Raw genomic sequence first — 12,285 nt, forward strand, 5'->3', positions numbered from 1 at the left:
AGATAGTATAGGATAGTATATAGCTTTATCTGTGCTATAAACGAGTTTCTTTATGTTGGTAGGAAACTAATATCATGGATTCATGGTCAAACTAAAACGTTTGACAAATACGTACTATGGAGTTCCGTCTCTTAGAACGTAGTGATTATATGCTCTTTGATTTGAGCAGCGTGCACTAAGGCCGCTCCTATACGTTTGCATTTGTTTAACATGCACGTCGCACGCCCCGCCCCGCTGCACGCTCAACACGAGCGTTCACTCAGGCCTTACACTTATATGTATAGTCTCCATGATTTCTAACATTCCTCAGCCGTGCACGGAATTCGCGCGCGGACAGTAATATACTTCTAATTGCCCGAAAAATCGCCCGTGTAAGAGCACCTTTAATTATAAATATAGCCGATCAAACAACTTCGTCAGTAGAAAAAGGCGCGAAATTCAAATTTTCTTAGGGACGACAACAACCCTTCGCGCCTACATTTTTTTAATTTGCCGCTCTTTTCTACTGACGGAAATGGCTTGACAGACTATACAAGACATTCGAACCTTCTTGGGCAGAACCAGGCAGACATGAAACATCATCGCCATATATAAATGAATAAATTAAATTTCGAATTTAGAAGGAAATAAATGACAAATGGCTTCTATTAGTACCTATCAAAAATATCAATCGGGAATTATGGTTTTTGTTATGTAGTATTTCCATCGCTGCTTGTCACTGTTGTTCATGTATTTTATTTAAATAAGTACTGGATTTAAGATAAAGAAATTTGAGAATGGCTAATGCAGACTTTAGAAAGGACGGGACTATACCTGTGCGCCCCAGGAGTGTCTATACAGCACATTCTTACAATCAGGTGAGAAAAATATGTTTTCTATGATTATCAGAGGCCTATGCATAATAAAATAGGTACAAACTAATACTATTAGATGATAATACTATTACTTATTCTGTGCTATTAGCGCCACTTGCACCATCCCACTAACCCGGGGATAACCAGTTAAATCGTTAACCCAGTATCAGATGGTACTGGTAACCATGGTAACTCCAGGTTTAACTGGTTAATCCTGGGTTAGTGGGATGGTGCAAGTGGCGCTTATTGATTTTACGTATAAAATCACTAATAGTATTAAGCTTGTTTTTAGGGTAACGTACACAAAGTGTAAAAACGAGACCCTATTACTAAGACTCCGACGGTCTGTCTGTCTGTCTGTCCGTCTGACACCAGGATGTACATCATCAACCGTGATAGTTAGACAGTTGAAATTTTCACAGATAATGTATTTCTGTTGCCGCTATAACAACAAATACTAAAAACAGAATACCTAAAATAAATATTTAAGTGGGACTTCCATACAACAAACTTGATTTTATTTTCCGTTTTTTGTGTAATGGTGTACGTGCGCGACTCGCACTAGCCCGGTTTTTATTATGCAATAGGCCCCAGGCCCCGTAGACAACGTGTTAATCGCTAACGCTCCGCAGCGAACGAAACGCAACTGTCACAGTCACAGTTATATGGAAGAGTGATAGAGAGACACAAAGCGATTCGATGGCGAAGCGCAAGCGATTGTCACATTGGCTAGGCCGCCTGGTCATGGGTTGTTTAGGTAACTTAAAATATCCAATGATTTTAACAGATAAGTAGGATCCTATTCGTGGCTGGCTCCTACATTATTAAATTCGAAAGTGGCTCCCATTGGTGGAATGCCAATAATAAAATACCTAGCTCATCCTATCAGACTACTTACTAATACATAAGTATTTGAATCAATAAGTAGGTACCTAGAAATTAAATGTAAATATTCCCATGTAGGTAGCCACGATGGCAGAACACAACCCATCCCTAAGTACCTAGTTCGTTTAGTAACTTATGTTACCAGTTTTCACGGAATAAAAGGAAATAGGTAGCGATTTTTAATTATTCATGTAGACAGTTGTAAAGCTTATTTATAAGTGATAGGCTTACAATACAACCTAATAAACATTGTTGTTCTGGTTTTGCAGAATTCCTTATAACATTCGGAAAAATGACGTAAAAAACACGTCAAAAGTACGCTCCCTGTTCATGTGGTTTTTAAATGCTATTTATATCTAACCATATTCAGGATAGGGTAAACTCTCCAGTGAATGAACACCCCCCAGTGAATGAACAAATTCACGTTATTTTGTCTAAAAAAAGAAATATAGCAATTTCTACCACTTCTCGTATTTTTTTTCTTATAAACAATTTTATTTCCTATGCAATGGCAACCAGTGATAAATTTATTTTCAACCAGTTTGAATGTGACTGGCGTTTGCAGTTTACGTGTTTCTGGTTTTGAAGTTTTGTATGGAAAAATTAGATCCCAGATAAGAACAGTGTACGTTTGGAGCAACATATGAAGTGCTTATTTAATGTTTACCTGTAAAAATTTTAGTTATTTGGATAGATTAAGAGTTAAACCTATAAATGCACACTTTGTCGGCGTATTATGCGATTAAGTCTTAATTTTTTAGAGTTCCATTACTGGCTTATCAAATGTTCAGAAACCAGTAAATGAACGGTGTGTTCATTCACTGGTGTCGTCTAGATTTCTTTTTTTTTTTTCTAAATTTATATGTAAACGAAATGGTAATGAGTTTGTTTTTTGTGATTCTGCATAGAAAACGATTCTGATTCATTCAGCCAGTATTGGAACAAACCAAATTTCTAGATTTTTCATAGTCCATTTACTAGATTTTTCATGCCTAGACTTAAATTGACCGGGATATTGACCGTGATTACCTTTTGTATTTTTCATGCCTGCAGTACAAAATTTGGCTTGTTCATTCATTGGGTTTCTACTAATTCTATGTATGAACAATGTACCCACGAACAACAGAATGAAACGTCTATTATTTTAAGCATTATTTGCTGAGCCTGACCTTTTTTCATCAAAATTTGCACGTTGTTTCTTGTTTTAAATATTGATTCTCTTTTTCTTATTAATATGTAACAGATTTCTGCGTTATTGGTGAATAACCATGATTTTATTACATTCTTATATATTTAGTATCAAATAGAGGGGATAAAAAAATATGAACGCTTTCGCTATACCTACTAGAATTGAGCTGGAAACGGGTTATGTGTTAAAAATGTCTTTTTAATGCTAATTAAAAAGATCGAAATTATGTTCATTCACTGGATTTTGCGGTGTTCATTCACTAGTTTTCATGTTCATTCATTAGGTTTTTGGGTACTTTTTGATAAATAATGTTATAACTGAAAAACTTAATTATTAAATGAGGATTGATTAAATTGCAATCAATTATTCAAATTATTAATGAATGCTAACATATACGTGACAGAAGACTTCCCGAAAGATGTCCTGCAGGCTAGAAAAGACTTAAAAGCAGCGCAGCAAGAGGAGACGAGGAAAGGGAACATGGCCACTATTCGCTACGATAAACTTATAATCAAGGGAAAATTGCCAGCAAAAAACCATAACAAACGAAACCGTTCACCTACAAAATCACCAGAAAACATACAAACAAACAAAGACAGAGCCAGCCAATCTGCCCGAAACAAAATAAATAAAACAAATGATCTTGAATTTAGTCGTTCCAGTATCTGAAAGTCCAATTCCAAAAAACTAAAAATGCCCTCTAAGAACCGGAAGACCCCAACTAAACATACAAAACTGATACTAAATAACCACAAGCAACCGGAAAACAAAAAAACGACAACCACAACAACAATAACAAACCCATCTCCCAATACGGCCGGTCACCGCGGGAGCATTAGACCAAAACCCTCTAGCAAACCAAAAAAAAATCTAAATATAAATATATCAACAATAAACACAAGAACATTACGAACTCCTGAATCCTTATTAGAACTCGAGACGGCTTTAGAAAACATAAAATGGGACATCCTCGGTATCAGCGAAATGAGAAGGCCCCAGGAAGCAATTGAAGAGAGACCAGAGTACATAATGTATACTAAAGGTGAAGCAGGTGGCCAAAGGGGCGTAGGCTTTCTAATTAAAAAACACCTCAAAAACCAAATTCTTGACCTAATTGGCATTTCTGACAGGATAGCAGTTCTCAACATGAAAATACCAAGAAAACAACAAAACCTGGACAGTCATACAAACATACGCCCCAACAGAACAAGCTGAACAGAAAGTAATTGAGAACTTTTATGGGGAATTGTCTGAGGTGGTTACAAAATTCTCAAAAAACAATGTAATTCTCATGGGAGACTTAAATGCACAAGTTGGTGTCAAACAAAACAACATGGAACATATAATAGGAAATTTTGGTTTTGGTAAACGAAGCGCAAATGGCCAAAAACTGGTAAATTTCTTGATGAAACACAACCTATACCTCCTTAATAGTCTATTCAGGAAAAAGTCGAGCAATAAGTGGACTTGGATTTCTCCAAATGGAAAAAGTAGAAACGAAATAGACTACATAGCAAGCAACAATCCAAAAGCATTTATAGACACTTCTGTTATACAAAATCTCAACTTCAACACTGACCATCGACTAATTAGAAGCAAACTCAGAATGATTCCACCAAAGGCATCCAGAAAACATATTATAAAAACACCAGACAGGACTATTGACCCAAATCTTAAGGAATTAGCCAAATCGCTGTCAGAAACCATCGATGACTTGATAAAGGATAACACCAGCATCAAAGAAAGTTACCAGAAACAGGAAGAATATTTAACGGCTCCCAAAAAAATCAACTCTAAAAAACAAAAACACTCACTCAGTGAGAAAACTCTCCACCTTATAGAAGAAATAAAGAAACTAATAGCAGAACCCTTCAAAAAGAATAACCTTAAACTAATTGCAGAAATCAGTAAAAAAATTAAAGAAAACATAAGGAGGGATCGCAAAATTAAAAGACTACAGACTTTAGAGAAACATATAATTAAATCAGGGGGTGTGCGAAAGGCCTTTAAAGAACTAAGAGAAATAAACAAGGAATGGATCCCGAAAGTCAAACGAGGAACAAACACCGTGACAAAAAGGGAGGATATAGTTAAAATAGCCACGCAATTTTATGAACAACTATACACAGACTTACCTATGCTTCAAACATCGAACAAAGGGGAATACATTCAGCCTCAAGTACCCGACATAGTAGAGTTCGAGCCGGAAATATTGAAATGCGAAGTGATCAAGGCTATCCAGAGTCAAAAGTTAGAGAAAGCAGCAGGACCCGATAACATCTACAATGAACTTCTAAAAGGGATGGCCTCTGAACTAGCTCCCGTACTCACAAAACTATTCAATAGAATATTAACTAGCCAATGGATACCCAAACAATGGGAAACATCACACATCATCCTATTGCATAAGAAAGGCTCAAAGGAAGACATAGGTAACTACAGGCCTATAAGTCTGATGTCCAACTTGTATAAAATCTTCTCGAAGGTCATACTGGATCGAATAACTAAAAAACTTGATGAAAACCAACCAATCGAACAAGCTGGCTTCAGGAAACATTTTTCAACATTAGACCACATCCACACAGTGAAACAGGTAGTGGAGAAATATAATGAATACAACAAAATTCTATACATGGCATTCATAGACTACAATAAGGCATTCGATAGCATAAGCCACAAAGCCATGGAGGAAAGTTTGTCAAGTCAAGGTATTCCGGAGATATATACTAACGTCATCAAAACCATATATAAAAACAGCAAAGCAAGAGTTCAACTGGAAAAAATTGGCCCAGAGTTTAGAGTGAAAAGAGGCGTGAGACAAGGAGACCCAATGTCCCCCAAGTTATTTTCTGCAGTCCTTGAAAACATTTTCCGCAAACTAGATTGGAGTCACATGGGTCTGAACATAGATGGCAAGAAACTGAACCACCTTAGATTTGCAGATGATATAGTATTATTTGAAGAAGATCCAAAGAAACTGCAAGATATGATCGAGTCACTATACAAAGAAAGCAAAAAAGTTGGCTTAACGATGAACACCACTAAAACAAAATTAATGACCAATTCAATAAAAACGGAAATTAAAATAAATACGACCTTACTAGATTATGTAGAAGAGTACACATACCTTGGCCAACTGATATCTCCGGTAGACCTCACTAGCAAAGAAATAAAGACAAGAATTACCAATGGATGGAAAAAAAAATTGGTCTATGAAGGAAGTCATGAAGTCCACTAATCTCAGCATTACCATAAAAAGAAAAGTATTTAACACATGTATCTTACCCTGCATTACATACGGATGTGAGACATTGCATGGGCACTCAACAAAGAGCACCGAGACAGGCTTAAGTACTGCCAGAGGTCAATGGAAAGAAGTATGACGGGAACACGCAGACTAGACAAAGTGAGAAATGAAGACCTGAGACAAAAAACAAAAGTGACCGACATACTCACTAAAATAGATCAGCAGAAGTGGAGATGGACTGGCCACATGTTGAGAGACAGGCGGGAAAAATGGAGCAAAATAGTAACAGATTGGTATCCAAGAGGTTGTACACGGGGCCAGAAGAGACCTCGTACAAGATGGGAGGATGAAAATGAAAATGAAAATGAAAAATATATTTATTTTGCACACAAAGATGGGAATTTGCAGATGGAGTATACATGAGGTCCAGGTTGCGCGCATACAGCAGGATGAACTCAAACTCACAGCGGGCCCGAACTGGAGAAGAGTGGCCCACGACAGACCTCAATGGAAAGAGCTAGAGGAGGCCTTTGCCAAGCGGCACACTGAGCTATGGGACATACTCTAGCTCAGAATAAAAGGGCTAGATAGATAGATAGATAGATATAATGAATGCTGAGGAATGATTTTTCAAACGGATAATTGCTTAAGTGTTCATTCACTGGAGGTCTTACATATCAGCCTTGCACAATTCGATAGCTTGATTATTCATCTTTAATTTAATATATAGTTTACGTCGGTTTCTTTGATTAAATACATATATATATATAGGTATAGTCTACAGAGCTTTCCCATCCTGCCTCCTGCACAATTGTCTAAATATATACGTTTTCGTGCGAAACTGAATATGCAATGTTTGGAGGGGAATATCTTAGGTATAAACTAGTAAAAATAAAAAATTGTGGTCACAAAATTTGCGGTAAAATAGAGGCCTCATTAAAACAAGCAATTGGACCTTCTGGTAAAGTTGCAAGATTGCATTGGACACACTTTTGTAAAGTAGATATAATTCTCATAAATTGACCTTGTTACTGAAATAAGTTTTTATAATGTTTGGTAGGATGAGTCCAACCTGTCCGTGTTCCAAGACTACAGCAAGTTCTTGGAAGGGGGCCTGGGGCAGGCTGAGCTGGTCGGAGCCACGGGCTGGCAGCCCCCGTGGCGCGCGCCCCTGCAGCGCAACAAAGCCCCGTTCTACCCCGGAGACGACATCTACCATGCGGACACTTGGCGAGAGCTCGAGGTATTACGATTCACGATATTTTGACATCCCTGTGTAAATTGTTAGAAGAGTAAAACTAAACATCCCTCAAACGTGACTACTGTGGCTAGGTACCTATATATGATATCTTTAGAATACGGCACAACTTATTCATAATTATCATAAAAATTACTTTGCCCAGCAGGTCGAGTTGATGATTCTTTACTTACTGAAAGGCGATTTTGTCTGAATTCTCGCTATTGACATCGTATAACCCGGGTCAAAAATTGTTAACCAAGGTATGAAAGGCACTCTTTTCTGCCGAGGTATTTTGGCGCTCGAACGCAGTGAGATCGCCAATAGACACTCTACTTTTCATTTCAAATACGAGGAAAGTAAAATGCATGCGTTTTTTTGAAAACATGACTAAGTATACATTTTTATAGTACTTCTTGAGGGTACTCTCAATTAACAATTCAAGCAAAAGTATCGTTATTTATGGATGGAGAGTCAAATATCTGAATGGAAATTGTATAAAAAATCCATTTAAACTATAATTTCAATTGCTTATTGTAAAAAAATTAAAAAAAAAATCGTACCTCGAACGTAAAATGCTCTAGTGCAGATACGTATCATTTTCCGCACACCTTTTAGAACAACAATGACCCTCTTTCAGAGCATGAGAACGGAAAACTAAGTTTTTAATACAGTTGCTCAAAAAGTGCTACTTTTCGTGGCTGTTTAGCGTGCGGAAAGTTGGTTTTCGCGAAAAGTAAAAAGCACTAGGCTTTTTACTTTTCCAATTTTTTTAAATTTTAACTTGTTCCAATTTATGACTACTTATTGATGAGTGTTAATATTAGTTTCCTTTAAACGTCATAATCAACATAAAAACCTACTGTTAATGTAAGAATACGAAAAATATGCATATTTCCTATTTTATTACTTACCTCTTCATCATTATAAGTATTATAACACGTTTATTTTTTAATGTTGAAAAACCGTAATAAGTTGTCTGAATGGAACGGAACGCCTGTCAAAGAAGAGGCGTATTTTCTTACTGCAAGAATGTTTTAAGATTCCAAAGGCAACATTCGATATTGTTTTTATAAATATACGATACACAAATAATCGCAAATAATGATATTTAGGTAATAATAGTACAATGTTTTAATATTTACAATTGTTTCTGTCTTATAGAACATGCATTTGAAAAAAAACTTTCATTGAAGTGGGTTCAATAATATAGTTGGTCAAACCAAATTGTCAGTAAATAAGAACAAAAAAAACTATACTCATCCTTTTCTTTTGGGTGCTAGTACAGTCGCCATCAGATAAATCGGAGCGGCCGAGGTGTTCACAATATCTGAACACGCGCTCTAACGCCTTGACAATAGAGGCGTGTTCAGGTATTTGTGAGCGCCTTGACCGCTCCGATATATCTGATGGCCACTGTACTAGTGTAAGACAAAGATAGTATGATTCTATCTGTCTATGTTTAAAATGAGACAGTCTTTTGACAAACTATAATAACAAAATCTATTGTAGTCGAATAAAAGCTAGAAAAACACCTTTTCATAATGTCAATGTCAATGATGTCAGTGTCACAGAATTAATAATATAAAAGTTTCTAATTCCATTCCTTACTTGTTGCTTTTCTTATTTTTTCGCAATTGTATTCAAAAACGTCGTTCGATACACGTGCGGATATGACATACTTTCCGCACTAGCATCGAAATGTACTATTTTAATATAATGAATGATTTTTTTTTATTACGTTCATTTTGGATTTGATTTGGTTTGATTTTTTTGGGTATTTCACAGTTAGTAGGTAGTTAGTAGTCTGAGGCAGTTTGTTTAACCCTCGTGCCTTGAAATACTCGCAACGCTCTAGATTCCACTTCTCAATTTTGGAATAATTCGCTTGCTCGGGTATCAATATTAGCACGAGCGGCTAAACAACAACTTTGCCCCATTGTAAAATAATAGTACATTGTGATACAAGTGTGCTAAGTAAAGTTGGTCATTATACACGAGGCGATATTGTGCGCGCGAGCTGTAAGCGAGCGCGCAATAAGAAAGCCGACGTGTGTAATGACCAATGCACACGCGTTTCATACGACGTTTTTCAACACACTTGCACACAAAAAAAGAAACTTTCATATTAATCAAATTTTAATTGTTAAAACAGTAAAAGTCCAAAAGCTGTCATACTGCCGGCCGCCCCTCGCCCCGGCCGCGGGCGGCGGGCGGGCCAGCCGGGCCGCAGCAGGCGGTCGGGCGCGCCGGTGCCGCCAGTCCGACCAATTAAAGAAGGCTCCGTTTCCATGCATATTATTAGCAATCAGTTACCTTCTTAACTCAGTCCGATAATATAACGAACAAGCACGAGTGTTATAATATACTAAAAAAGCACGCGTATTTAATATCTAGGATTATGAGCCAAAAATCGGTGGAATAAAAACGTCGTTTTGAGCAAGTGTGTTGAAAATAACTATTGACTCACCTACCACATGCGAATATAATAATACATAAGGTACATAATATTTTTATTAATATATTATTGCGATGATTAGGGTTCATAAAAAACCGGCCAAGTGCAAGTCGAACTCGCGTTCCAAGGGTTCCGTACATTACACAATTTAAACAATGTATTTTTTATGTGAAATGTCTTTAAAAAACCCGGTCGGATCAAAAACTAAGTAATTAAGTCCGACTCACGCTTGACTGCACATTTCTAATAGGTTTTTCGGTGATCTATAGGTAAAGATCTATTTCGTGTATTTTTTTCAAAATTTTTGACCCAGTAGTTTCGTAGATAAAGGGGGGGAGGGGGGAATGGTCATTTTTTGCCTATTAAAAAAAAATATATATTTGAGATTCTCACAATGAGCTCTTTCATTTGATATGTAACACGATATAGTTTGACAAACTTTATTTTTTAATTTTCTCATTTACCCCCAAAAGTGCCCCCCGTGGGTAATAGTTATTTACGATACAAGTGCGGAAAAGAGGAAATTCGAAACGAGTGGCGATAAATTAAAACACGACCGCAGGGAGTGTTTTAAATCGACACGAGTAGCGAATTACCTATTCGCACGTGTATCGTACAACGTTTTACAGTACATATGGCCCTTTAAACTTTCGACACATGCACGAAAAGTGCTATTTGACGCACTAGTGCGAGATAGTAGCACCATATGTACTGTCATAGTTATTTGTTATACAAGGGTGCAAACTTGTATTTTACCCGCGAGTGTAGAATTGAAACACGAGCAAGCGAAAGGATTCTATAGGTGAACCACGAGCGAAGCGAGTGGTTCTAAAATAGAATCCTGAGCGTAGCGAGTGTTTCAACACACGAGAAGTAAAATACATTTGCGCCCGTGTGTAACACAAAACTTTTCACCTCACTATAGCGAGGAAAGTGCAACATCCACAGGCGTTAGATCATCTTCATCACTGGAATCACTCATTTCTTTACGATATTATAACAGAAAACTCTGGAAGTTGTGTATTTTTACGCGAGTCGGTGAGAAAAGGTTTTAAGTAAAAAAATTGTTGACAATGTTGACATTTCTGATGTATTTTCATTTCAACGATGCGTTTTGAAATTGCATCGACTCAACTTGTGCGTTCAGAATTATATTTAACATCATTATAAAAAAACAAACGTTTCTTATGGAATTTTAAGGTTTACTATCAATAAATAAAGCTAAATGTGGTATTTTTTATTAGATTCTCAAACCATTTATTTAATGATAATTAATATCGAACGAACCATTATCATGAGCGTTTTACGTTTTGTTATCTGTCAAGCTACTTAAACACGCTCCATCCAAGGTCAAATTACTTTCCCCACTAGTGGATAAAACGCGTTTTTCCCCGCTTGTATTGAAGGATAAACGACAACTTTCCGAACTAGTGAGGGGAAAAAATTTAAATGCATTTAACATCGCCGGTGAACCACTGCAGAATTTTTTTTTCAACACCCACATTTTTAAGTGCCATGCTATTGGTCATCACATTAATTATGATATCGCCTGACCGTCTGCAAGACGTTTAAACGGTTTTTGCCCTTAAGGGTCTCCGGCAAGCTCGGTTCTCAATACAAACGTAGTTCCGCTCTCATTCTAAAACGAGTAGCTAGTTTACTCTGAAACTTTGTACTTACAATAGGATAAGGTATATCTATGTCTGAAATTAGTTTATGTAGCTTCAGATACCATAGTTAAAAAAATACACTGAATTTACGTTTTTCATACAAAACGTGTTTTTGCTCTCGTTCGTTTGTTTTATAAACTGGAGCTATATAAACTAATTTCAGACCTAGATATACCTCATGTCATTGTATGTGCAAAGTTTGATTACAATCCAAAACGTAGTTTTAAAATGAAAACGGAACTCCGTTTGTATGGGAAGGTGAAATTCAGCAGAGCTTGACTCTTAGGGTGGTTCACCGGGAATGTCCGCGATTGTACCTAAACAGTACAGTTCATAAGCAGGCACATAAGCACGCTTAGGAGCATGCTCATAAGCACGCTTATTAGCATGCTATTGCAGAGCATGTGTAGCAGTACCTTTATTCTGCTTTAACAAACTTTCGAGCTTACAAATTAGTAAAATAAGTAGTATCAAGTAGTATGGATATAAGTCGCCTAGTTTGTAAATGAAACGGAGTGTTCGACTGACAGGTGACGGAGGTCGGAGGAGCCGGGTACAATGGTTCGGTGACGCCCCACGGCACCATTTGTCTAAGGCTAAGAGATAGAGTTAAGTGAGTGGCTTTTTATATAATATGTTATCGTTTATCGCTGTCTTTCATTTATATTGTTAGTTATTACCTAACCAGTACCTTTCAGTATCTCGGTACAAAGAAGAGGACAGAGGAGGGGTCAGTTTTCAAAGG

At 36.9% G+C, this 12,285-nt stretch overlaps 1 protein-coding gene across 1 annotated transcript in view; it reads left to right on the top strand.

Annotated features, from left to right (window-relative positions):
- The first annotated feature begins 613 nt into the window (after positions 1-613).
- The window catches only part of LOC134754488 (uncharacterized), a 43,610-nt gene continuing 31,938 nt past the window's right edge, over positions 614-12,285 (top strand). Inside the window, exons 1-3 of the mRNA XM_063690822.1 lie at positions 614-857; positions 7,236-7,418; positions 12,071-12,153. Of these exons, the coding sequence (XP_063546892.1) occupies positions 777-857; positions 7,236-7,418; positions 12,071-12,153 (347 nt within the window). The 5' untranslated portion in view covers positions 614-776. The remainder of the gene's footprint in view (positions 858-7,235; positions 7,419-12,070; positions 12,154-12,285) is intronic.

This window comes from Cydia strobilella, chromosome Z, assembly GCF_947568885.1.
Source record: "Cydia strobilella chromosome Z, ilCydStro3.1, whole genome shotgun sequence".
NCBI lineage: Eukaryota > Metazoa > Arthropoda > Insecta > Lepidoptera > Tortricidae > Cydia > Cydia strobilella.